Source organism: Carcharhinus amblyrhynchos, chromosome 12, assembly GCF_965287045.1.
Source record: "Carcharhinus amblyrhynchos chromosome 12, sCarAmb.v2.hapA, whole genome shotgun sequence".
NCBI lineage: Eukaryota > Metazoa > Chordata > Chondrichthyes > Carcharhiniformes > Carcharhinidae > Carcharhinus > Carcharhinus amblyrhynchos.
In genome coordinates, this window is record NC_137335.1 from 19,504,240 (window position 1) to 19,531,609 (window position 27,370).

General features: G+C 39.7%; 1 protein-coding gene across 1 annotated transcript in view; it reads right to left on the minus strand.

Moving 5' to 3' along the window:
- Positions 1 to 27,370, minus strand: part of dhx57 (DEAH (Asp-Glu-Ala-Asp/His) box polypeptide 57) — a 76,126-nt gene that overhangs the window by 26,196 nt on the left and 22,560 nt on the right. The window contains exons 7-15 of the mRNA XM_080200164.1: positions 26,764 to 26,954; positions 23,333 to 23,454; positions 21,884 to 22,079; positions 19,261 to 19,385; positions 13,745 to 13,878; positions 10,237 to 10,291; positions 5,907 to 6,118; positions 1,182 to 1,298; positions 268 to 364 (exon numbers count right to left, since the gene is read on the minus strand). Of these exons, the coding sequence (XP_080056290.1) occupies positions 268 to 364; positions 1,182 to 1,298; positions 5,907 to 6,118; positions 10,237 to 10,291; positions 13,745 to 13,878; positions 19,261 to 19,385; positions 21,884 to 22,079; positions 23,333 to 23,454; positions 26,764 to 26,954 (1,249 nt within the window). The remainder of the gene's footprint in view (positions 1 to 267; positions 365 to 1,181; positions 1,299 to 5,906; positions 6,119 to 10,236; positions 10,292 to 13,744; positions 13,879 to 19,260; positions 19,386 to 21,883; positions 22,080 to 23,332; positions 23,455 to 26,763; positions 26,955 to 27,370) is intronic.

Below are 27,370 nucleotides of genomic sequence, written 5' to 3' on the forward strand. Positions count from 1 at the left end.
ACAGTGCAACTCCCACATTTCCCAGTACCAATGCTCCATGAATGAAAATCCATTTCACCCAAACCATTCATTGTTCTAATCTTATTTACATTTGCTCATGGCTCAGGTGATAAACCAGAGATTGTTACCTTTGAGGTTCTGCTTTTAATTTTTCTTTGGTTTCATTTTAGTGATTCTCTTCATGATGTTGTTATCCTTGTTAAAAGTAGAGCACCTAAAGATATCCTAAAAAAATTAGCCCTTCTTACTTTACTCCAAGTTACAAACCTTTTTTCACGCCTGTTGTTGAAGAAAGGGTTGGATTGAAGTTGTTCATATAATAATTTGATTTCTGCAAGGCCAGGCAAGAATATTAAGACAGCACCTATTGGAATAATCAAATCAAATAAAAATTAAAACAAAATCATGAAACATGACTATTATTCTCATACTTTACACTACCTTTGTAATGCCTGACAATCACAAAGATTTATAAATTACTTTATTAAGGAAGCTTAGTTGCTTAAAAAGAGAAACAACCTGTCACGTTCCCTTTTAGCACTTGTAAATGAGCCACACTACGAGCCCAACTTGTTTTTAAGTTGATAGTCAATATAAATCAGGACTGTTTCGCAAGCACTGTCCATTGAGGAAACACATTTCGAAACTACATATATTCACACACAAGGCCCTATCCTTTGCAGGCAGAAGGAGCATGTCCATGTATTGCACCTTTTTCAACTAAACAAAGGCTTTGCTGGAGTAGTACAATCAGCTTCGAAATGTTGTGATATGTCTTGAAGTTGAGGAATCACTGATTTTCTCTTAGCTTTGGTTTCCTCCAGCAAAGCCTTTGTTTAGTTGAAAAAGGTGCAATACATGGACATGCTCCTTCTGCCTGCAAAGGATAGGGCCTTGTGTGTGAATATATGTAGCTTCTAAATGTGTCTTCTCTTTCACCTCATCTCTCAATAAAATATTCTTGTTCAACAAAGCTCATGGCAATCATCTTACAGGGACATTGAGGGCAGAACTGCACACAGCCCCATTTGCACCTCCACTGTATAACAGCCTTCAGTAGAACTGACCTTTAAGCAAAATTCAAGCTATCAGACACATATTGTTCATTGGCTGCTTAAACAGCTACTCTTAGAAATTACACAGTTGTAAGTGCATAGTAGACTGTATATGGCTCCACTGACCTGGAGGGTAATTATGTTTTCCATCCACTATCCACTCTAGTAGAGCCTCTATTAAATCCAAGTTGATCTTATCCATGTCCATACCAGCCATAGTCTTTAATACTGATTTACTAACCCCTAAAAGGAGAAGAAACTTGAGCAAAACAATACGAGAACATGCAGTACAACGTATGCTGTTGCCATTTGCTGTGCAATTAACATGCACTCTTAACTGCATATCAACAGAAATTCACATTTCCACTTCACTTCTTCCTCATGTTGATGGAGGCAAGTCCAGTACTATTTAAGAATAATGTGAATTAGATGCTGGTTGACTGAGTTTCTTCAGACGAGAGCTGGACATGATACTCGCTGGAGCAGGGCATCACCTTATTCAAAAAGTTAGCTCTGTGAGCCATTTTTTTGGTCAGAGTAAACTGCTGGACTAATTTTGATAGCTTAAAATTGGAATTTCCAAAACACCTCCCCTAATTGACTGCAATTACACGGTTTCAGATTAGATGGGGAGAGTGGGTATTATGTTTCACAAGAAATGCCAGTTGTGTGGGACAGGCTTGATGGACCAGATGACCTTTACTTGTCTTTGGACCACAATAAATAGAACAAAATCATTCTAGAATCATATAGTCATATAATCATACAGTACAGGAGGCCATTCGACTCATCAAGTCTGCACCAATCACAATCCACGCAGGCCCTATCTCCATAACTCCATGCACCTAGCCAGTCCCCTTGACACTAAGAGACAGTTTAGAATGGCCAATCCACCTAACCCGCACATCTTTGGACTGTGGGAAGGAACCAGAGCACCCGGAGGAAACCCATGCAGACATGGGGAGAATGTGCAAATGCCACACAGACAGTGACCCAAGCCAGGAATTGAACCTGAGTCCCTGGCACTGTGAGGCAGCAGTGTTAACCCACTGTGCTGCCTCAATTCTACAAATGTCCCCATTAAGTAAGAAAGAAGAGTACCATGTATAAGTAGTAGACATGCAATTTCCTAAACGGCTACTTTTGAAGGAGCCATGTGCTGGTTGAAATCTAAAATATCATTGTGTTTGGGAAGTGATAATATCAAGATTTCCAAATATAGGTGTTGCTCCAGGAACACACACTTAGGAAAGGAAACAAACAAAGGCATCAATGAAATCTGGTATACATACAACTAGTTTAAATTTATTAAGTGGTGAAACATTTAAGATACAAAGCAGAAATTAGTTTTCAGAATGTGTTTAGGAAGCATAGACTTCTGATTAAAAAGTACCATATATACCACAATGGGGAGGTGTTGGCCTAGTGGTATTATCGCTGAACTACTATTCCAAAAACTCAGCTAATGTTCTGGGGACGCGGGTTCGAATTCCATCACGGCAGATGGTGGAATTTGAATTTAAAAAAAATCTGGAATTAAGAAACTGCTGATAACCGTGAAATCATTGTTGACTATTGTAAAACCCCAACTGGTTCACTAATGTCCTTTAGGGAAGGAAATCTGCCATTCTTACCTGGCCTGGCCTACATGTGACTCCAGAGCCAATCAATGCCATCAACTGCCTCTGAAATGGCCAAGGCACTCAGTTCAAGGGCAGCTAGGTATGGGCTGTAAATGCTGGCCCAGCCAGTGACACCTATGTGCCCCACAAATGAATAAAAAATTTAAAAATCATGTAAAAAGTCATGCTAACACTCACACCACGATTTTTAGCCTACAAAAAAGTAACCTTTCATCTCGTATAAAAGTCGACCCTATTTTGAGGTGTTTGTTTTAAATATTGTACTTTCAGCAAACTTGTTGCAGCAGTGTATTAGCCCATTTATAAATATATCAATTTGTTTTAGCTAATAATATTGGCTGTCTGCTCCCACCTCCCAGAGGAAGCGATACATGGTGGCATCACATTCTGCCCCATAAAACCAGTTGGTAAAGGATAGAACTGAAGCCAATCTTCAAGACTTCTATAATTTATTTACAGAGTTACACATCACAAACATACGTCTCCTAACCCAATCAGTAAATAAGTGGAAAAATGAATTTCCACTTATAGCCCATCACCTGCGTGCACTTAAACACAATTAATATAAATTAATAGCCTGTGAGCTGTTGCTGATAACACAATGAAACAGCAATTGCTATTTCAGTCAGTTACTTTAGTCTTTATTTTTCAAAGCACTTCAGGTTAAATTGAGAAGTTGCACTTGTCACTCCATTATTTAATACAGGCAGGAAAAAACAGGTTCTTTCATCATCATTTTTAACATCAAATTGAGGGAATGTTACTGGAATCTATAATCAGGAACAATGGCTGAATACCTTCACAAATATCAACTGGTCAAGAGAGAGGGAGAGAGTGAGTTGATGTGTATTGTTTAACTAATATAACCAAACTATTTGAGGAGGTCAGACAATAACATGGTAGAAAGGAGAGTATGTCTCTTGAAGCTAGCTATATGAACTCCCAGAAAGCATTTGTTAAGAGTCTACACAAGAGATTATTAGCAAACATTAGAACTCAAAATTGGAGGTAACCTGCTGACATGGATTGGCAATCAGTTTGGAGGTAGGAGGAGAGAATAAAGATAAACTAATTTGCTCCAGGTTATTGGACATCAGTGGGTGATCTAGGAGCAGCTCGTTGAAACAAGAGCACAGTGTCAGCAGCAATGTGAAGCCTACCTGGATCTTAGGATGCATTGCTAGGGGAATCCAACAAAGTCATGAGAATGAACATGGTACAGACTTGGCCTAAAGAAGAGTGCTGTGTACAAGTCTATTCCTCTTTAAACTTCATAGCATGTAGGAAAAATCAGACTTTTTAATGATAGTTTGGTAGTTTAAAGTTTATTTATTATTGTCACAAGTAGGCTTACATTAACACTGCAATGAAGTTATTATGAAAATCCCCTAGTTGCCACACTCCAGTGCCAGTTTGGGTACACAGAGAGAATTTAACATGGCCATAACCTAACTAGCACATCTTTTGGACTGTGGGAGGAAACTGGAGCACCCAGATGAAATCCACGCTGACACAGGGAGAACGTGCAGATTCTGCACAGGTAGTGACCCAAGCTGGGAATCGAACCCAGGTCCCTGGTGCTGTGAACCAGCAGTGCTAACCACTGTGCTGCCCCATCTGTATAAATGAAGGTGGAAGGAAAGGGTTATAATTATAAAGAGATAACGTGGTGGAAAAGTAGCAAGTATTAGGAGGCCTGATAGCTCATAAATTTCTGATGCAATGTTCAGACCAAAAATTTGATTGGCAGAACAATCAGGATCTGTAAAATTTGGAAGTGATAGAAATGTTGAATGCTGAAACATAACAGGATTGTAAAGTAGATATAGAAAAAAAATAACTGCTGCATCAGACTTCAGAACACAGAAACTTTGAGCTCCAGATGGTTAGCTGTGAAATTTGCTGAACTCAAGAGTTGACCACATGTGCTGCTGTTAAATGTATGATTAATTACAGTTGACTATAGTGTTCACACAGGAAAAAAAGCTGTATCTGCTGACATGGATTTCATGCAACTAATCTGGAGCACAAAGTGCTTAACAGTGCAAATCACAAAATAAGCTGAACTCCTTGATTGTGTTAAAGCTGCTCATTTGAAGCCAGTTTCCTTTGACTCCCTGGTGCTAATGGAATGAGTATCAGAACAAAATTCATTTTTGGAAATGTTCTTGTTACAATCAGCTACGAGTTGAATTCAGTGCGAGGATTCCAGCTGAACCGACCACTGGGAGAGTGGCAATGGAGAAGGACAGCACTGTCAATGTGTTAAAAGCTTCAGAACATGCAGACAATACAGTGGGATTGCATTGCATTCCCTATCTGTCCATTTAGGGAAGCTAATATTCTGGATAGCCATGGATCCTTGATAAAACCATCTCAATCAACGTTGAGGAAGTGAAGAGATGAATGTTCATGCTTGTTAATTAGAACCGTCAGTCTTTTAAAAAAAAATCTGTAAATACTTTCCTGGTGGATGACAGCACTTCTCTATGGAGCAACTTTTCTTCCCAGTGATTGCAATGTATATGTCCTGGTCAGTGACATTATGGCTCACTACAGACATAGCTTCCCCTTGAGCAAGTTAGTTGACCTCAACTCTACATGTCCACTGAATGCACCTCACCTCTAACAGCAGAAAAATATTGACAACTGTGCAACGATAGCATTTTGCATTTATTAGAACTTTGAATGAAAAAGAATGTCTCTAAAGCTTCCTAGGAACATAATGAGACAGGCATATAAGGAAATATTAGAACATGTGACCAAAGGCTTGGTCAAAAGATGGTTTTAAGGAGCATCTTAAAAAGAGGTGGAAATATTTAGGGAGGAAATTAAAAAGTTGTAGGTCAAAGTAGCTGAAGGCACAACTGCCAATGGTAGAGCAAAGGAAATTTGGGATACACAAGAGGGCAGAACTGGAGAAATGCAGAGATTTTGGAGGGCTGTATGGATGGGGGAGGTCACCAAGTACACATCTACACCTCTGGATCACTAAATAAGATTGCAAACTGGTGATGCCACATATTCATGAGCAATTTGGCCAATGTTAGCCAAACCACTTTGGCCAAGGATGCCATCAAAACTTGGGGAGGTGGAGACTATAGTTTCATATTCTTACTGAATTCAAGTCCAATTCCTGTGGCTGTAAGGATAATATTTAGTCATTTTCTTCAACAATCACATGCAGAAAAATGGTGCAGCAGCCTACCTTTGTATCGGACCATCAGTTGATTAACAGTAAGATGCTGGTCTGGAATGCTGTCTTTGATTGATGGTGAATCTTGAAGATGTAAAGACCTTAGCTGCTCCTCAAACAATTCCACTGAATTCCAGTTATTTTTACCTTTTGCTCCCCAGGTGTCAGCATATTGGTTCGGTTTCCCAGTTCGTGCATAGGGGCTTTTATCTTCCAAAACGTATCTGGAATAAATGTTGTAGGAGTTTACATCAGAGGATACACTACTTCAAATTAGTTTGATCTCTCCCCAGGAAATGAAATCAATGCCAGGCCACCCCAAGTCAAATATGCATGCATAGAGTCATCGAGGTTTACAGCATGGAAACAAGCCCTTCAGTCCAACTTGTCCACGCCGCCCTTTTTCTTAAAGCCCCTAAGCTAATCCCAATTGCCCACATTTGGCCCTTATCCCTCTGTACCCATCTCATCCATGTAACTGTCTAAATGCTTCTTAAAAGACAAAATTGTACCCGCCTCTATTATTACCTCTGGCAGCTTGTTCCAGACATTCACCACCCTCTGAGAGAAAAGAATTGCCCTTCTGGACACTTTTGTATCTCTCCCTTCTCACCTTAAACCTATGCCCTCAAGACTCCCCTACCTTTTGGAAAAGATACTATCAAGCTGATCTGTGCCCTCATTATTTTATAGACCTCTATAAGATCACCCTCAGCTTTCTATATGCCAGAGAAAAGTGTCCCAGTCTATCCAGCCTCCCTTATAACTCAAATCATCAAGTCTGGGTAGAATCATAGTAAATCTTTTCTGCACTCTTTCTAGTTTAATAATATCCTTTCTATAATAGGGTGACCAAAACTGTACACAGTATTCCAAGTGTGGCCTTATCAATGTCTTCTACAACTTCAACAACACGTCCCAACTCCTGTATTCAATGTTCTGACCGATGAAACGAAGCATGCCGAATGCCTCCTTCAGCACTCTGTCTACTGTGACTCCACTTTTGAGGAGCTGTGAACACGTACCCGTAGATCTATTTGTTCTGTAACTGTCCCCAGTGCCCTACCATTAACTGAGTAAGTCCTGCCCTGGTTCAATCTACCAAAATGCATCACCTCGCATTTATCTAAATTAAACTCCACCTGCCATTCGTCAGCTCATTGGCCAAATTGATCAAGATTCTGTTGCAATCAGAGACAATTTTCTTCACTGTCCACTATGCTGCCAATCTTGGTATCACCTGCAAACTTACTAACCAGGCCTCCTATATTCTCATCCAAATCATTAATATAAATGACAAACAACAGTGGACCCAGCACTGATCCCTGAGGCACACAGCTGGTCACAGGCCTCCAGTTTGAAAAACAACCCTCTACAACCACCCTCTAGCTTCCAGCAAGAAACCAATTTTGTATCCATTTAGATACCTCACCCTGGATCCCGTGAGATTGAATCTTAGGTCCTTGTGCACGAATCACAAAAACCCAGTCTGCAGGTGCAGCAGGTGATCAAGAAGGCGAATGGAATGTTGGCCTTTATCGCGAGGGGGATAGAATATAAAAGCAGGGATGTCTTGCTGCAACTGTACAGGGCACTGGTGAGGCCGCAGCTGGGGTACTGTGCAGTTTTGGTCCCCGTATTTGAGAAAGGATATATTGGCCTTGGAGGGAGTACAGAGAAGGTTCGCCAGGCTGATACCAGAGGTGAGAGGGTTAGCTTATGAAGAGAGATTGAATAGACTGGGTCTGTACTCGTTAGAGTTTAGAAGGCTGAGGGGGGATCTTATAGAGACGTATAGGATGATGAAGGGGATGGATAGGGTAGAGGTAGAGAGATTCTTCCCGCTCAGAAAGGATAGCAGAACTAGAGGGCACAGCCTCAAAATAAGGGGAGGGCAGTTTAGAACAGAGTTGAGGAGGAACTTCTTCACTCAAAGGGTGGTGAATCTTCGGAATTCTCTGCCCATTGAAGTGGTGGAGGCTACCTCGTTGAATATATTTAAGTCACGGGTAGATAGATTTCTGATAGACAAGGGAATTAAGGGTTATGGGGAGAAAACGGGAAAGTGGAACTGATTCACTTCAGATCAGCCATGATCTTATTGAATGGCGGGACAGGCGCGAAGGGCTAGATGGCCTACTCCTGCTCCTACTTCTTATGTTCTTATGCAACAACCTGCGGTACCTTGTCAAAAGCCTTGCTAAAGTCCATGTAGACAACATCAAATGCACTGCCCTCATCTACCTTCTTGATTACCCCTTCAAAAAACTCACATTTGTGAGACATAATTTTCCACTCACAAAGCCAGGCTGACTGTCCCCAGTCAGTACTTGCCTCTCTAAATGCTTGTAGATTCTGTCTCTCAAAATACTTTCCAACAACTTACCCATCACAGATGTATGGCTCACTGGCCTGTAGTTCCCAAGGTTTTCCCTGCAGACCTTTTTAAACAAAGGCACAACATTTGCCACTCTCCAATCTTAAGGCGCCTCACCCATGACTATCAATAATTCAAATATCTCTGCTAGGGGACCTGCAATTTCTTCCCTAGCCTCCCACAATGTCCTGGAATACACTTCATCAGGTCCCGGGGATTTATCTACCTTGTTGTGCTTTCAGACTTCCAGCACCTCTTTCTCTGTAATATGTACTCTCCTCAAGACATCACTATTTCCCCAAGCTCCCTAACATCCATGCTTTTCTCAACAGTAAATACGGATGAGAAATATTCATTTAGGATCTCACCCATCCCTTGTGGATCTACACATAGATGACCTTGTTGATCCTTAAAAGGCCCTACTCTCTCCCTTGTTACTCTTTTGCCCTTTACGTATTTTTAGATGCTCTTTGGATTCTCCTTTGCCTTATCTGCCAAAACAATCTCGTGTCCCTTTTTGTCCTCCTTTCTCTCTTAACTTTACTCCTACGCCCACTATATTCTTCAAGGGATTCACTTGATCCCAGCTGCCTATGCATGTCATGTGTCTCTTTCTTCTTCTTGACCAGGGCCTCAATATCCCGAGTCATCCAGGGTTCCCTACTTCTGCCAGCCTTGCCCTTCACTCTAAGAGGAATGTGCTTACCCTGAACCCTGCTTAACACACTTCTGAAAGCCTGCCACTTACCAGTTATCCCTTTGCCTTCCCACAGACTCCGCCAATTAACTTTTGAAATTTCCTGCCTGATACCATCAAAATTAGCCTTGCCCCAATTTAGAATTTTAACTTTTGGGCCAGACCTTTCATTCTCCATAGCTATCTTAAAACTAATAGAATTATGGTCACAAGTCCCAAAATGATCCCTCACTAACACTTCTGTCACCTGCCCTTCCTTATTTCCCAAGAGGAGGTCAAGTTTTGCCCCCTCTCGGGCCATCCACATACCGAATGAGAAGTTCCTCCTGAATATACTCAATAAATTTCTCTCCATCTGACCCTCTAATACCATGGCTGTCCCAGTCAATGCTGGGAAAGTTAAAATCCCTGACTATTACTACTCTGTTTTTCGTGGAGCTATCTGTAATCTCCTTACATATTTGCTCCTCAATTTCCTGCCAACTATCTGGGGCTCTATAGCACAACCCTAACAAAGTGATTTCCTCCTTCTTATTTCTCAATTCTACCCATATAGGCTGAGTGGCTGAACCCTCAGATATATCGCCTCTCAGTACAGCCATGATATTTTCCCTAATCATAAGTGCAATTTCCCCTCTTCACTTACCTCCTGTTCTATCTTTCCTAACACATCTGTATCCTGGAACATTGAGTTGCCAATCCTGTCCCTCCCTTAGCTATGTTTTGTTCATTGCTATAATATCCCAGTCCAATTCCAAGGCCGTCAAAATTTTAGTATCAGAATATGGTTAAGAAATTGGGGGTTTGGAAAACATTTTATTTGTTTTTGTGCATGTACATAAAATTCATTGACCTACAAACAGTCGAAAGTCTTCTTACTGTTTTTGCTTTATTGGAAGGCTTCTTGCTATAACATAGGATCAGTTTGATAATAGCTATGTTAATCATGTGAGAACAGAAAGCAGATCCTGTGGCTACCTCTTCGGAGGGTCCAGCTAACATGGAGAGAAACCACCATGGGAAGAAATGTAGATGCATTAATATGAATCATAGAATTCCTGATATATGCCCAAACATTGACATCATCCAGTGTAGATATGCAAGCAAAGTGGCTGAATGATGTGCCCGAATTCCCTAAAATCACAGTTCAATTCTTTCAAATTCAATTTACAAGTCTATGGTAGACCTTAAAAGAAAATGTAATTCACAATCATTTAATTTTATGGTAGTCACTTACGCCACATATTGATGCAATGTAAACAACTTACCTGGTCATTGTAAGCGCATCCTCCAAGAAATATTGATCTACTGGAAATGTATGTCCTAAAACACCAGAATGATAAAATTAAGTATGTTCACAAATAGCCATTCAGTAGTTCAGAATTTAATTATTGAAAAAATGTCACATCAAAGCTTATCTTCTTGCACTTATCAAGACATTTTGCAAGACTACCAAATGCAAAGGGGATAAAAATTGACACTTCATTAGAAGGCAGTGCTGATTGGTTGGCAAGTGGACTCTGAATGATAGATGTTTTACCATGGAAAATGCACCAGTTAATAGTTGACAAATAATTAACTGCCCAGCTTTATTTAAATTCAAACCAGGCAGGTTGACTGATTAGTCAAAGCATTGCCCTGAGTAATGAACCAGAGAATGGCTGTCACTTATTTTGTTTAATTGAAACATGTGCAACGTGCATACGTCTGCAACAAACATGTCCCTGTGTAATTTATGTAGTTTCTAGGACTGTTAGTACGTCACATTGTGATCTTAAATTGGTTGTCAGCATAATTCTTGGCATACTCAGGATTGTTTAGCAAATGTTATCCAAACACACAATCACATCTAATGATAGACACTGTTTTGAGTGTAGCAAGCACAGGCTTGTTGGGTGCTGTTGAATAGTTGAAGGGACATGTTGTTTGATACAATCTGCCAGTTTTGGGATGTACAGCCTACATACCTGGCATCACACCAGTATTGAAATTCATATTCCACATTACTGGTTTACGTGGTAGACAGAATGTCTTTGTGGTTTGAGGGCAACATCTTGTAAGTAGTGAACGCCACTTGTAGCAGCACAAAACAGTTCACATGAAGCATAACAACTTCTCATTAAGCATGACAATTAATCAGCACTCTCTTCACATGATAAATTGTTGTTCCCTTTACATATGGTATTCTTGTGAACTATCCTGATGAGCGCAAGATGAAAAGTTTCAACATGTGCCTTTTTTCAGTAATACTTGTATTTATTTTCATCTAATTATCTAATTTAGACTTTTACATCAAGGTGCCACATTATTTTTTGCTCTCAATGTCACAGAAGCTTTGAACTCAAATTATTGAAATATTTTAAAAAATAAGAACCCAGGAAAGGTTAGCATTTGTCAGACCTGTCTTTATATCCATAGTTTTAGAAAATGTAAAGTATAAAAGGGCAGCCTATGGGCAGTGTTGTACTCAGACTTTATCTGCAGAGAGCAACACTCCCACAATTTCCATTGGAGTTGCAGCCTGGATTTTGTGCTCAAGTCCACCAAACTGTATAGGCTCCGTGGCAATTATACGCAGCTGACATTATAATACTAAAATCTTTGTCCAGCACTTAGTCATCCAGTATTATTCCTAAGCATCATAGCGTTCCAAGAAATGAGTGAATGAAGTATCAGGGGGTTGAGCTATGAGGAGAGGCTGAATAAACTAGGCTTGTACTCGTTAGAGTTTAGAAGAATGAGGGGAGATCTCATTGAGACGTATAAGATGATGAATGGGATGGATAGGATAGAGGTGGAGAGATTCTTCCCGCTCAGAAAGGACAGTAGGACTAGGGGGCACAGCCTGGAGATAAAGGTGGGGGGGGGCGGTTTAGAACGGAGTTGAGGAGGAACTTCTTCACTCAAAGGGTGGTGAATCTCTGGAATTCTCTGCCCATTGAAGTGGTGGAGGCTACCTCGCTAAATATTTTTAAGACGCGGGTTGATGGGTTTTTGATGAGAGGGGATTAAGGGTTATGGGGAGAGGGCGGGAATGTGGAACTGAGCCACGACAGATCAGCCATGATCTTATTGAATGGCAGGGCAGGCTCGAAGGGCTAGATGGCCTACTCCTGCTCCTATTTCTTATGTTCTTATGTTAAGCACTGCTGCCTCACAGCACTGGTTTGATTCCTGGCTTGGTCACTGTCTGGAGTCTGCACATTCTCCCAGTGCCTGCGTGGGTTTCCTCCCACAGTCTGAAAGACATGCTGGTTAGGTGCATTGGCCATGTTAAATTCTCCCTCAGTACCCGAGCAGATATCAGAGTGTAGCGACTCGGGGATTTTCACAGTGACTTCAGTGCAGTGTCAGTGCAAGCCTACTTGTGACTAATAAATATATCACAAGAACAGAACTAACAATCATCCTATGTATATTTATTTTGTCTCATGAATTTGGTATCAAAAGGTTCTTGATATATCTTTGGAAGGTTTTCCGAAAATATTCCTTTAAAAAAATTTTACTTGAATCTAGTTATAACTATACATGTTGCCAAATTTGTGCTGAATTTTGAAGCAGGATTATTTGGCCCAATCATTTCAAGTTGGTGTTTTTGCACGAACAGAGGTCATAGTCCTAAGTGCCTAACCTGCTCTCATGTCTATGCATTTTCCTTTCCTTTAATCACCTATCCTGGCTTTACGTTCCCATTTGCAAAAGCATGTTTTCTGTGAACAGTACACCCCGTTCGGTGGCAGAGATGAGTCATTGTGCCCCATACTTGAGTTCTGACATTCTAAATGCCCATTATCTCCAAATCTAAAAGCTTCTTCTTAATCTTGTCTCATCTCCCCAACACAATGGTTAGCATTCCTGCCTCACAGTGCCAGGGACCCAGGTTCACTTACCAGCTTGAGTCACTGTTTGTGCGCAGTCTGCATGTTGTCCCTGTGACTGCGTGGATTTCCTCTGGTTTCTTCCCGCAGTCCAAAAGATGTGCTGGTTAGGGGCTTCCTGGCCTGGGCTTGCAAAATCCTACAAACTGAGCTGGCTTGAGACAGTACACACCTCTTTAACTTGTCATTATCCCTCTCTCCACTTACATTGTCTGTACCTTTAAAGACTTGATTACCTGTAAAGAATCTCATTCCAACCGTTATCTTGCAATTGAGCCTGTGTCTACATATGCCATGTTTGTGAATCCAGCTCTCCACTCATCTGATGAAGGAAAGGCGCTCCGAAAATTCGTGATACCAAATAAACCTGTTGGGTTTTTAAACCCGGTGTTGTGAGACTTCTTACCGTATCCCCCCAGTCCAACACCGGCATCTCCACATCATATTTCAATTTACTACATGCATTTTAAACCAAATCTATTTTTTTTTGTATGTGTAGTAAAAGTAGCTTCTTATAATTTTCTGTTTGATTTATATATTTTTAAGCAATGTAGAATCCGTTCTGCAGCCTTGAACAATGTTAATGACCACAAGAATACACGGAATAATTTGCTTTTCATCGTTCTGGCCCATCTTTGTTTTTTTATTGAATGGCTGGATTTTATGTTGCTCATGGTGTGGGGTGTTTATCTTCTGGGAATGGCATTCATCAAATTCTGGTCTTGCAAGCAAAACAGAGAGAAGACCTAGAATGCTGGATCTTGCCCATTTGCAGCACACTCTTGAATTAAGCAAATAATTCACATATTGCATTATTCAAGGAGCTGGTACTCCTGCAACTTTAGACAAGAGAAAGGACTTTAAAGCAAATATATACATTAAATAGATCAATTCCTACCTGGAATATGAATACTAGGGCATGAATTGAAGTATTCTGTGAATAGCTGTGCATTCAGAGTTGCGCTCATCAGAACAATGCGCAGGTCATGTCGAGCCATTATCAGATCCTTCAGCACCAACAGCAAGAAGTCACTACAATACAATTTAAGTTCAAGCTTAAGTATATACAAACAAGATGCATACAAACACTAAACAGTAATATTTTCCTTCGGGAAGAGAAGGCTGAGAGGAAATATGATTGAAGCATTCAAAATCATGAGGGGTCTGGACAGAGTAGGTAGAGAGAAACTGTTGTCACTCGTGAAAGGATTGAGCATGAGAGGACACAGATTTAAAGTAGTTGGCAAAAGAAACAGAAATGCCATGAGGAAAAGATTTATCACACAGAGTGTGATGGTTCAATCGAGGCATTCAAAAGGGAATTAGACTGTTATCTGAAAAGGAAGAACATGGAAGGTTATGAAGAGAAGGCAGGGGAATTGGCAATAAGTGAATTGTTTGTTTGGATAGCTGGTGCAGGCACAATGACTGAATGGCCACCTCCAGTATTGTAACAATTGTAATTATAATAGACTTTGAAAACAGAACATAAACGTGTAACTGCTTATCAGAACAGCCAATTCTCTCCACAAATATGGAAGATTCATTTTAAGGGTTACTTCTGAAAATTCATGACTATGTTGAAATTTCAATCACTTCATTATTACATCAATAGCAATAGACTACAAATAACAAGACATACCAGTGAATTATAAAAACATTTTGCAGGTCAATACGTGGCAAAATATTTTCATAGCCATCTTTCTTATATGTTCATGTTATTAGGTATGTCCAAAGAATCTAATAATTAATATAAAGAAACAGGATATTCATTCATATTATCCTACACTATTTCTAACAAAGTACCTACAATAAAATGTTAGGAACAGGAGGCCAGTTAGCCTCTCAGACTTGGTCCACCATTAAATTAGGACATGGGTTCTCAAACTCACCATATAAAGATTACACCATCTCCCTGTAACTCAGCAGAAGTATTTATTTTATGTAAAATTAGTAAAACAGTTAAACATTTACATTTATTATTCTGTTGCAATTAATAAATGGGAAATGTGTTGCTAGAGCTGAGCAACATTCTTCTGAGGAATCTTCAATGTCTCAAAATGTACTCTGGCCTGCCCAGCCAGAGACTGTGCATTTCTTAAACAAGCTGAATCTGCATTGTTATACAGTTCCCCTCCCCGGACCTGTCAACCCTATCTTCTAATGGAAAGAAAAGCCCATATGGTCCAAAGACGCATCTGGTTTCAATTCACCCAGATCATGTAATCATCTGTTTCATCTTCCCATATGTTGGGGATATCTTTTTTACACAGATTTCTTTCACAAACTCCCTTCATAGCCATCTGGTCATCAAATAGTAATTTTTGTGAGATCATCCACTTGCAACGCAAACACTGAAAATCAGCAGGAAGGAGACCACAATAGGCTAAACTATTGGCAGACCTCTTGAGATCTCATCACAGACTCACAATTGAGAACCCATGAATTAGAAGATGGCAGATCTGCACTTCGATTCCATTTTTTTGCCATGTTCAAATCACTTAATAGGTCTACTTAAAAAAAAATCATCAATTTCAGTCGTGAAAATTTAATTTGCTCCTTTATCTTTTCAGGTGTGGGGAAGAAAGTTCCAAAATTATACTATCCTTCTGTGAAAAAATGCTTCCTAATTTCATCATTCATATTGTTTGCTTTTAATTTTAAAATTATGCTCCTTTGTTCTTAATATCCAGACCAAAAATGATCAATCTTTTTAACATTTTAAGCATCACAATCAGATCATCCCTTAATCTCCTAAATTTATGCAAACTGTCCTCATAACTTAACCCTCTAAATCTGATATCAGTCTGGTGAATCTCTGCTGCAACTTCTAAGGGCTTTGCCAAAAACTGAAAACAGAACACCAGGTGGAGCCTGAACAAAATCTATCGCACAAGTTATCCAACTATAATCCAGAAATAAGTGCCTCCTGAACATGGAAAAGAGATCGATCCAAGCAGATAAGTTTGTTTCATTAATTTACAGGAAGTGAGCATCGCTGGCTAGACCAGCATTCGTCATCCATCCCCAAATGCTCTTCAGAAGGTGGTCGTGGTAAGCTGCCTTATTGAACGACTGCAATCCATGTGGTGTAGATGCACCCTTGGTGCTGTTAGGAAGGGAGTTCTAGGATTTTGATCCAGCGAAGGTGCAGGAACGGCAATATATTCCCAAATCAGGATGGTAAGCCAATCAAGCAGGCTGCGTTGTCCTTGTTACTCAATACTTCTTGAGTACTGTTGAAGCTGCACTCATCCAGATAAGTGGAGAATGTTCCATCACAATCCTGACTTGTGGCTTATGAATGGTGTACAGGCTTTAGGAGAGTTACTCACTATAGAATTCCCAGTCTCTGACCTGCTCCTGAAGCCACAAGATTTATATGGCTGGTCCAGTTCAATTTTTGGTCAATGGTAATCTCCAGATGTTGATAATGAGGGATTTAGCAATGGTCAAGGCATGATGTTAAATTGTCTCTTGTTGGAGGTGGTCATTGCCTGGCACTTGTGTGGCATGAATGTTACTTGCCACTTGTCAGCCCAAGCCTGGAAACTGTCCAGGTGGTGCTGTATTTGGACGCAGCAGTAGACTCAAAATGTTAAGTCTGTTACTATCTCCACAGGTGCTTCCAGACTTGCTGAGTTTATGCAGCACTTTCTGTTTTTATTCCAAATTTTTAGCATCTAAGTATTTGGCTTTTATAGTAGAATGCAGAAGCTACATGTTATCGTGTTTAATTTGAAAAGCAACCAGAGAGTTAGATTCAACCAAAGATAAGGGTACGGAGTTCAAGTCAGGAACTAAATAGGATAGCTTTAATTTTGTGCTGGTAGGAGGAAAATGGAACGCAATGTCATCACTATACCTACACCATGCTAGTCAGCAAGGTGCAACCCTTTTAAGTGATTGGGTTTGGGGGCAGAAGACAGCATTTCAGAGGCTACAGAAACTGAACCAAATGAAGTTAATGCAATGGTAGTAAACAACAGGGGTGAGGCCCAAAAGGAACACTGAATGTTCTACTGTGTCATGACCAGAGAACAACGACATAGGATAGGAGGGAGAATGCAATAAAGTTACCAGGGTCAAACAATATCCTTAAGTGAAACAGTTTTCACAAGTTCTTCATAATTGACCAATGAAGATTCCGTGGAAACTGAACACCATCTCACTTATTGGGTCTAAAAACGTTCAGCACAATTTGCAAATGTGAACATCCATCATGAACACACTGAAGTAAAACATTTGAAAATGCATAATAGTATTTTATGTTACCTCCAAAAGGTGGAGATAAAGAGCTTCATCATAAACCTATTTGGGCAGCACAGTGGTTAGCACTGCTGCCTCAAAGCATCAGGGACCTGGGTGACTGTGCAACATTCTCCCTGTATCTACATGGATTTCCTCCTGGTGCTCAGGTTTCCTTCCACAGTCCAAAGATATGCAGGTTAGGTGGACTGGCTGTGCTAAATTGCACCTTAGTGCCCCAAGATGTATAGATTAGGTGATTTAGCATGGGGTTACAGGAATAGGATGGGGGAAAAGAGGGCCTGGGTAAGATGCTCTCTCAGAGTCATTACAGACTCGATAGCCGAATATATGACTCTAATGTTCTTTTTTGACCAAGATCATTTCATCTACCTTGAATGTTAAAAAACAAAATCAATAATTTTGCAATTTTACCCTTTTACCCATAAGAATTTAAGACCATAAGAAAAATGAACGAGTAAGCCATTATACCTTTTGAGCCCACTTTGCCATTCGATAAGATCAACACCTTTTTCGTGTTGTTAATATGCAGAAATCAATGATAGGTCCAAAATAGCGTTCTCTGTTGATCCAGGTTTCCTGCCACTCATTCTGGCTTTGGTACAAGGAATGTGCCCACCCTTCCTTCTGCACCAAATATCCTAGCTAAGATCATGAGTCTGCCATTCTCCTGGGGAACACGTGCAAGAATATCAGGAGAGCTAGAAGTAGACCAAAGCTTTCTCTAATACACAAGTCATTATTGAAAGATATCTGATAACAGTCCTTGTATTATTGATAAACTAAGTTATATTTCAATTCATCTTTCAAGCTTATAGATATTAGAAGATATAATGCAAAACAATTCAGGAAAAAGCCTCTTTCATAGAATCCCTACAGTGAAGAGGAAGCCATTTGGCCCATCAAGTCTGCATTGACCATAATCCCACCCAAGCCCTATTCTCATGACCTCTCATATTTACCCTGCTAATTCCTCTGACACAAGGGTTAATTTAACATGGCCAATCAACCTAACCCACACTTCACTGGACAGTGGGAGGAAACCGGAGCATTTGGAGGAAACCCACGCAGACACGGGGAGAATAATGTAAATGCCACACAGTCACCTGAGGTCGGGATTGAACTATTAATAATCCTTCATGAGCTGTGAAGTAGTATTAAACATATACTGCATTTATTTTTCTGAACTATTTCAATAAATGAATATGATCAATTATGAGACCTTTCCCCTGAAGCATTATGCTCCAATGTGACAACATGGAAAAGGATTAAAATCTAATTGTTCATCAAGCTATAAGTGAATCAGTTGCCACTAGAATCCTGTTCATGTTTGTACTGTGCATGAAGGAACAGTGTGGGAATCAGGGACATTGGAACGGGCACTTCACAAGGTGCTTCTCACGAGGTCAGGTGGTGTTCCTGACATCATATTATTTTCAGGCAAGAGCCTAGACTGACCAAAACTGGGACATTTGGGAACTGTTGCAATATGTGCAGATCATGGAGAACCTGGAGATTCTGAGTTCTGATGAAGGATCATACTTAAAACATTGGCTCTATTCTCTCTTCACAGATGCTGTCAGACCTGCTGAATCTCTCCAGCATTTTCTGTTTTTGTTTCAGCTTCCAGCATCTGCAGTATTTTGCCATAATCCACATTCCTATCACTTGGCATGAAGACATTCCTTCTGAATTCCCTACTGGATTTATTGGTCATTATTTTACATCCAAGGCCCCTTGTTTTGGACTCTTCCACAAGTGAAAACATGTTTCTGCACTGAAGGTTGTAAGCTCTCTGTTTTGATCTATTGCAATTATTCTCACTTTTGTTTATTCCATTATCATCAATGTTGCTCTTCTGAAATTCCTTTTTTCTTTCTCAACTCTAAATGTGTTCTCATGCACACTCCATACAATCACTACTGTCTCGAATCTGTAATCACTACTTTAATCTTCCTGTGGCTTCATGACAGAACCCCTTACTTTCTTTTGTCTTGCTCTCTTTTCCCTCAAATACAATTAATTGCCTTAAAATATAAGCTGAGCACCATTCCCAAATTCTTTTCTACTTTGATGGCTTCTTGCACTAATACTGTGTTGTATTGAAATTCATAATAAGCTCATCCAAATGAAAAATAGGATTACCTTTCCTCTGTTCTTTCATGCACTTCATCTACAATAACATGAGACACGCCTTGAAGGTGTGGATCTGCCTCGAGTCGTCTGAGCAGTAATCCTGTAGTGCAGTAAAGCAATCTAGTAGAGGGGGACTGAAAATATAATTACAATAAATAGGTTTCTAAGATACACAATGCATATCTGAGATTAAAAAACAGAAAGCGCAAGTATTATTAGTGTCTCTGCACGCATGTGCAGGTAACAGAAAACAAGTTCAAAAGAATAAGGGAATAACCACATCAGCTGGGAAATATTGCTGATAAAGCATCTCCATTGAACAAAAATAGCACTCCTAAATAAGTGATTATGCAGAATTGTTAATATTTTATCCAACTTTACACGTGAAAAAGATTTTTAAAAAACCACAGTAATCCAGGATAGAACATGAAAATAGTTAAGAGGCTAGCTAAAATAAACATGAACCCAAAATATCAAAGATGCTAGAAATCTGAAATAAGAACAAAAAATGCTGGAAATACCCAGCAGGTCTGGCAGCGTCCGTGGAGAGAGAGAAACAAGTCCAAACTTTTCTTCAGCACTGTTCATTTCAGATGGGGGCCCTCCATCAGAACAGTTCTGATGAAAGGTCACAACCTGAAATGTTAACTGTTTCCCCACAGATGTTACACCTGCTGAATGATTCCAGCTTTTTGTTTTTTCAAAAATAGAACTCAGGAGATATCATAATAAACACGGGAAACATGAGAATGTTGAGCGCGATTTCCGAAGGATCACTGCTTGGATTCTAATTTTTTATATATAAACTTAACTATATTCTGATCATATTTGCTGAAAGTACAAAATCAAAGTTGAGCAGTAAAAGAATGTAGCAAGAGTGTTACAGAAGATGTAACATTGATATTGCACCTGAGAAAATCAAAAGCAGATAAATATCTATAACATGTAAAGTACTACAGAAATAGTGGTATTTGGGACAAAACTGTAAAACATATGGAACCAAAAGAGAAAATGCTGGAAAATCCCAGCAGGTCTGGTAGCAAATGTAAGGAGAGAAAAGAGCTGATGTTTATGCTCCAGGACATTTATGACTCTTTGTCAAAGCTAAAAGGCATAGGAAGTGGGAGATATTTATACTGCAGGGTGAGGGAATGAAACATGAGTCATAGCCACAAAAACAAAGGGAAAGGCTGCTAATAGCAGTCCACAGAGAAAATAAAAGCTGTGAATGGCCAAAAGCTGTGGAGCAGAAATCAGAGGGTAAGCTGTAACAGATGAAGATGTGTCTGGGGGAGGGGATAAAATTGTCAGAAAAGGAGGAAAGGGGAGAAAAGGGATAAAATAGGGGGAAAAGTAGGAGGGAGGAGAGAAAAAGAAAGAAAGACAATAAAGAAGTAAAAGATAGAGAACAGTTAAAAATTAAATGAAATGAAAACAAAGGGGTCGAAGTGGGGTAGAACTAATCATCTGAAGTTATTGAATTCGATGTTGAGATATAGATATCGCCCATTTCCTATGCCTTTTAGCTTTGACAAAGGGTCACCTGGACTCGAAATGTCAGCTCTTTTCTCTCCTTACAAATGCTGTCAGACCTGCTGAGATTTTCCAGCATTTTCTCTTTCGGTTTTAGATTCCAGCATCCGCAGTAATTTGGTTTTATTATGTAAAATGTATGGAACTGATTTAGCACAGGACTTGTATAGAGATTTTGACATAATTTGGATATACTTTCAATGACCAAGGTGGATGGTAAAACAGATACAATCATAGCTAAAACAATATAATGCAAGTCTACAGAGGTTATGCCTAACCATGAGGGCAAAATGGATGAGGAGAAATTATAGTGGTTTAACCTTGATAGTCCGGAAAGGCAACAATTCAGGAGTAACCTTCATTGAATTATGTGATAGATTAAGTTGTGTAGGTAAGAAAAACCTGGATTATTATAGGGAAAAACTCTTTTGAGGTCTCTCAGGAGTTGCATGGAGATCAAAATGGTTAGTGCCCCTCCTCAATTGCCATCAGGAAGGTAGTGGCATGTTGCCTTCTTGAGCTACTGCACTCCATTGTTGCAGTAACATCCATATTATTGTCAGGAAGAGAATTCCAGAATTTTGATTCAGTGACAGTGAAAGAGCAGCGATTATGGTTCCAAATCAGGATGGTTTGTGACTTGGTGCAAAACTTGCAGGTGGTGGTGTTCCCATGCATCTACTGTCCTTGTCTTTCTACATAGAGGTCATGGGTTTGGAAGGTGCTGTCAAAGGAACCTGGTGAGCTGCTGCAGTCCATCTTGTAGTTGATGCACACTGCTGCCACTGTGCATCAGTATGGTAGTGGTGGATAGGGTGCCAATTCAGGCAGATTGCTTTGACCTGGATGGTGTTGAGCTTTTTGACTGTTGTTGGAGCGGTACTCATCGGGCAAGTGGAGAGTATTCCGTTGCACTCCTAACTTGTGCGTTGCAGATGCTGGACATATTTTGGAGAGTCAGGAGATGAGTTACATTTGAATTGCTCTCTTTATAGCAAAGGTTAACTGATATTATTCACCCCACCTTGCATCAAAAAATATTTTGAAATCGTTTGGGATTACACTGAAAATATTACTTATTTGATAAATATATACCAACCTTCACACTTTCAAGTCGAATCTGATATCCTACACTTCCTCCTAGCCTCTCAATCCGTTCTTTGGCTACACGTTCAGCGACAGAAATAGCAGAAATCCTCCGAGGCTGAGTACATATGATGTTGGCAACCATTGCTGGAGGACCACTGAGAGAGTCATCCAGGATAAACTGAGGAATCTGAGTCGTCTTTCCACACCTAAGGAGTATCGAAAATAACTTATTTGCATATCTGTCAAACTTTTCAAGATTGTGGAAATATAAATAAATCCCTTCCTCCCTCTTTATACTTGAACAACTGAATAAGGCTTTAAGAAACTGGAAACTGTTAATCCATTGGTTGATTGAAGGAATAACTTCTAACAGTCTAAATTTGTTTACTTTTTGGAAAATTAATCCTCCAAAGAGCCAAAAATTAGTTACTTGAATTCTGAACAATTCATTAAAAAGTAAACAGCTAATATTCCAATCAGCCTCCAGCTCCAAATACTTTCCAATACCTAATTCTAAATATTTAAAATAAAAAAGTGAGTACTGGGGAAGGGAATCAATAGCAGAGGCTGAAAACTTGAAACAAGTATAAAATGTTGATGTTTTGTTTTAAAAGCTTGATGAATTATTGTCTGATCTACTACATTTGAAGTTGCATTGGCCCACAGCTGCATATAGATAATCTCTTGACATCTAATTAAGAACCAACAAGGCTTATTTACTGAGACTTATTGATCACCATCTGTCATTTAAGGTTATTAAGAAATTAATTTGTTGATGGTGGGTGTCATTAGCAAAGCAAGCATTTATTTTCTGTCCGAGGTGGTGGTGGTGAGCAGTCTTCTTGAACAGTTTCAATCTAGTGTTGGTGCTCCTAGAGTGCTGCTGGTAAGATATTCTAGGATTTTGATCCAGCTGAAAAAAAGGAATTGCAATATAGGTCCAAGTCTGGATGGTGTGCCACTTGCCTGGGGGATCTTGGAGGCAGTGCCTGCTGTCCAATGTGCCTGCTGTCCAATATACCTGTTGCCCTTGTCAGTCTTAGTAGCAGAGACTGTGATTTTGGAACATGCTGTTTAGGAGGCCTTGGTATGTTGTTGTAGCGTACTGTATAGTTTGTACACTCTGATCAGGATACGCCAGTGGCGGATGGGTTGATCAAGCAGACTACTTTGTTCCAGAATATACAGTGTCGGGGTTGGGGCAAATGCATCCATCCATGCTAAGTTAAACATGTTCCATCATATTGAGAATATTCAAGTTTCTCCAGTGGAGCTCAATTTAATTTTCACCCTTTTATGTTGTCAACTTACAGATCAGGTTTCAATCTATTATAGTTAATGGACAGTATTATTATTTATACATTGTCCATACTCGACTATGAGAAATTGCACAAATATTCAAATAATGGTACCAGCATTAAATTCTGTCAATTCCCATAAACACTCTACTTAAACTTACCCCGTCATACCACTCACTACCAGCACCTGGGCCTTGTTCAGTAAAGCTAAGATTGCTTCTCTTTCATGAAATGCTGGAAGTTTCTTCCTCTCCTGCAACATTGACTGATAGCGTCTAGAAGACTGAAATCACAATAACTTGAAAATCAAGAAATGACTTGGACTAGACATCAGTTCTCAAGCAAGATGATGCACAGAAATACATACAAGTTACAAAACAGTATCAGGCCAGTCAAACAAACAAGGTGTTGGAGTTTGCTCTCCAAGTAAGCAAATAGTTCTGATCACATTTACCAGCCTTGTTCTTCTATCTCTTTTTTCCTTCATGCAACTGTTCAACTGAATGTTGACATAGTTTCTGCTTCATCACCAACCTCAGAAGTGATTTCTACAGCTTCACAACTCATTATGGAGATGTTCCTCAAGCTTTATGTTCTAAATCTCTTCTATTTAATCTTGTATTAATGTCTCCTCATTCTTGACCCATGAACTCTGACCCTAGAAACAATCTCCTATTTATCCAATGCCATCCTTTCATAATTTTAAACATGATATATTGTTCCACAATCTATGCTGTTATTTAACCTCACCTCTATAGTGTAGCTACAGAATCTCCTGTAATGGCTTATTTTTCAATTCCTGTATCATATTATTTGGAGTCACCCTAAGATCCGTCTTTAGACCCTTCTTATTCTGCATCTAGATGCTGCCCCTTGCCAACAAATTTGAAAACATAATGTCATGTTCCATTTGTACGCACTGATGACACCCAGTTCTACCTCACCATCAGCTCTGTTGATCCTACCAGGGTCTCTGATTTGTCAAGCTGCTGGTCTGACATCCAATATTAGATAAGTGGAGATTTCTTCCAAATGTGTACTAGGAGGACCAGAGCCATTACCTACAGTGCTTTACAAAAATCTCCATTTGCTAATCCTGAATTCAACTCTCCCGAAGAGCTTTCTTTGGTTGAACCGTTGCAATAGGGGGTGGCACGGTAGCACAGTGGCCAGCACTACTGCCTCACAGCACATGAGACTTGGGTTTGATTCTTCGCTAGGGTTAGTGTCCATCTGGAGTCTGCACATTCACCCTGTGTCTGTGTTGGTTTCCTCCAGGTGTTCTAGTTTCCTTCCACAGTTTGAAAGATGTGCTGGTTAGGTGCAATGGGCATGCTAAATTCTCCCTCAGTGTACCTGAACAGGTGCCAGAATGCAACGACTAGGGGATTTTCACAGTAACTTCATTGGTGCATAATGTAAACCTACATATGACTGATAAATAAACTTTAAATTTTGTCATCCTATCTGATTCCTGTGCTGACTTCCAAATTCCATACCATCACCACCTGCGTTCATGTTTGTAATATTACTCATGAACACTCTTAACTCAATTTATAGAATAATGGATTAAAGCATCTTACAGGAAAGCATCCAGCTAATTATGCCTCTGCTGCTCTTGGAAATTTGGATTTACACTCCAGCTTTCTCCCTCACAATGCTACAAAGCTTTAAGTACACGTCCAATTATCTTCTAAAAGATTCTAACAGAATCCAATTCTACTACACTTTCAGATAGTGCATTCCAGATCTTAACGACTCTTCATATAAAGAAATTTCCTGTGATTTCTTCCAGTTCCTTTCATAATCATCTTAAACCTATGATCTCTGGTTACACCCTCATTTGCTAGAGAAAACAGTTTCTTGCCAATTATTCTATCAAGAATCCTCAGTTCTGAATGCACCTCTCAGGTCTCCCATAATTTCTCTGCTCTAAGAAGAATAATCCCAGCTTTTCCAATTATCTCCACATAGTCCTTCATCCCTGGTACCATCCCGTGAAACATCCTTTGCCCCGTTTCCAGGATCTTGACAAACCTTCCTATAGTGGGATGCCCAGAATTGTATATTCCAGCTGAGGCCTAACCAAAGTCTTGTTAAGGTTTAGCATGATTTCCTGTTTTTTTCTACTCAATGCCAGTATTCACAAAGCCAACAATCCAAATGTGGTCTCTTAAACGCTCTACCAATTTACAGTGCCACCTTCAAAAATTTGTGAATATGCATCCCCAAGCACTCAGCTCTTGAACTTCCCTCCCCTCTCAAAATAACATCATCAAGATTAAATTGTTTACAAAGTGGATCACTTCACACTTACCTGTATTAAATGCATCTACCACACGTTTGCCCATTTTACCTGTCAATGTCTTTCTGAAGCCTGCTAATATCATGCTCAATATTACCACGTTGACAAGTTTTGGATCATTTGCAAACATTGAAATTGTACTCTCCCTAACGTCAAGACTAAGTCATTTATTTATCTGTAAGAGAAGCATCTTGGGAGAGCTCTGTTTTATTCTGACTGGTGAGAAATTTATATTCATTCACCACCACTCTATCCTTTAGCCAATTTTGCACCCAAGTTCCCTTCAATGCTACTCCTATTTTCCAACTTAAGTTGTTACGAGGTGTCCTGTCAAATGTCTTTTGAGAATCTATATACATACTATCTTCTTCAAATTTCTCTATTAGTTTATATAACCCAATAAAGTTAATCATGATTTTCCTTTCACAAATTCATGCTGGCTATCCCTTACAACCCATGCTTCTCCAAGCAAGATTTAATTTGTCATCTGTAACTAAAACCTTTATCCAAGCCTTTATTAGTTCTGGACACCACTTACTACTATAACTGGCCTTTTACCCTCTGTAAATTTGAACCTTCTCAACAACTCTGACACTTATAACCTAACGCATCATTCCATTTATCCACCAACACTGCTTGCTGACCTAAATCCTGATCCAGTAATGTGTTTTCAAACCCTTCCATGGCATCACCCCTTCCAATCTCTAATACCACCTCCAGCCACTTAATCCTGCAAGATCCTTGCATTCCTTTAATTATAGACTTCTTGCACATCCCCAGTTCTGATTACTCCAGCAGCCCAGTGCACAAGCTCTGAGATTTTTTTCCCCAATCCTTCCCACCTCTGTACTGCTTTACTACGCTACTTAAAATTCTTTGACCAAGTTTTTGGTCACTTTCCTAAGGGGGAAGGTGGTGTCAAAATTTTTAGGAAATGGAATGTTTTGCATTAGGGAGCTATATAAATGCAAGTTTTGTTTGAATAAAAATACCCAACTTCTTTACATCTTTCTACTTCCTCATACCATAATATCAACAATATTTATTTAACTTGGATTTGCAGAGCTGCTCCTCACTATTCATTATTTAATTCTAACAAGTCAAATCTTACAACTGGGAATTCAATCTAATTGGTATTGTGTGTTTCTAAAGGATGGATCTTTACTGAAAGAAGTGACCTGGGCAATAAAATTCACTATAAAAAGTACAAAGCATGCCACTATTACTCATCATATACTGTAAACACTGTTCCCCTCTTGAATAAAATTAGATCATGGATAAAGTTACCTGTTTGGTTTGAAATTGACTACAAAGTTTTTGGTTTTCCCTATACACATTCTCCAGTTTCCAGTTATATTTCTTCAACTGTCTCTTCTTCAGATGAACATAACTCTCAGTCTCCATAACCACAGCCTCAGGCTCTTCCTCTGGTAAGTCATCATCTTCCACTTCCGCCCCAGCGTTATCTTTCACTGCAGCTATAATACATCAACTATGTTGGTTAAAACAGACAAAGGCTAAACTATGATGGTAACAACGCCAAAACCACGTGCCAATGTTGGTTCAGTGAAAGCAACCCAGCCTCAGGGTCAAAAGGCTATGGGTTCAAGTCCTAGATCAGTGGCTTGAACTGACATGTCCATTTCAGTATTGAGGGAGTGCTGCACAGTGGCAGGTCCTGTCCTTCAGATGAAACGATAAACTAAAGCCCCATCACCTGCTCAGGTGAATGGAAAAGACCCTATAACTTTACACAAAGACAACATGTTGCTGTCAATATTTATCCCCCCCAATCACAATCAGAGCAAATGATCTGGTTTTTTTTAAACTGGTGTTTCTGAGAGCTTGCAGTGCTGCAAATGGGGACAACACTTCAAAAGTGCTCAATTGGTTT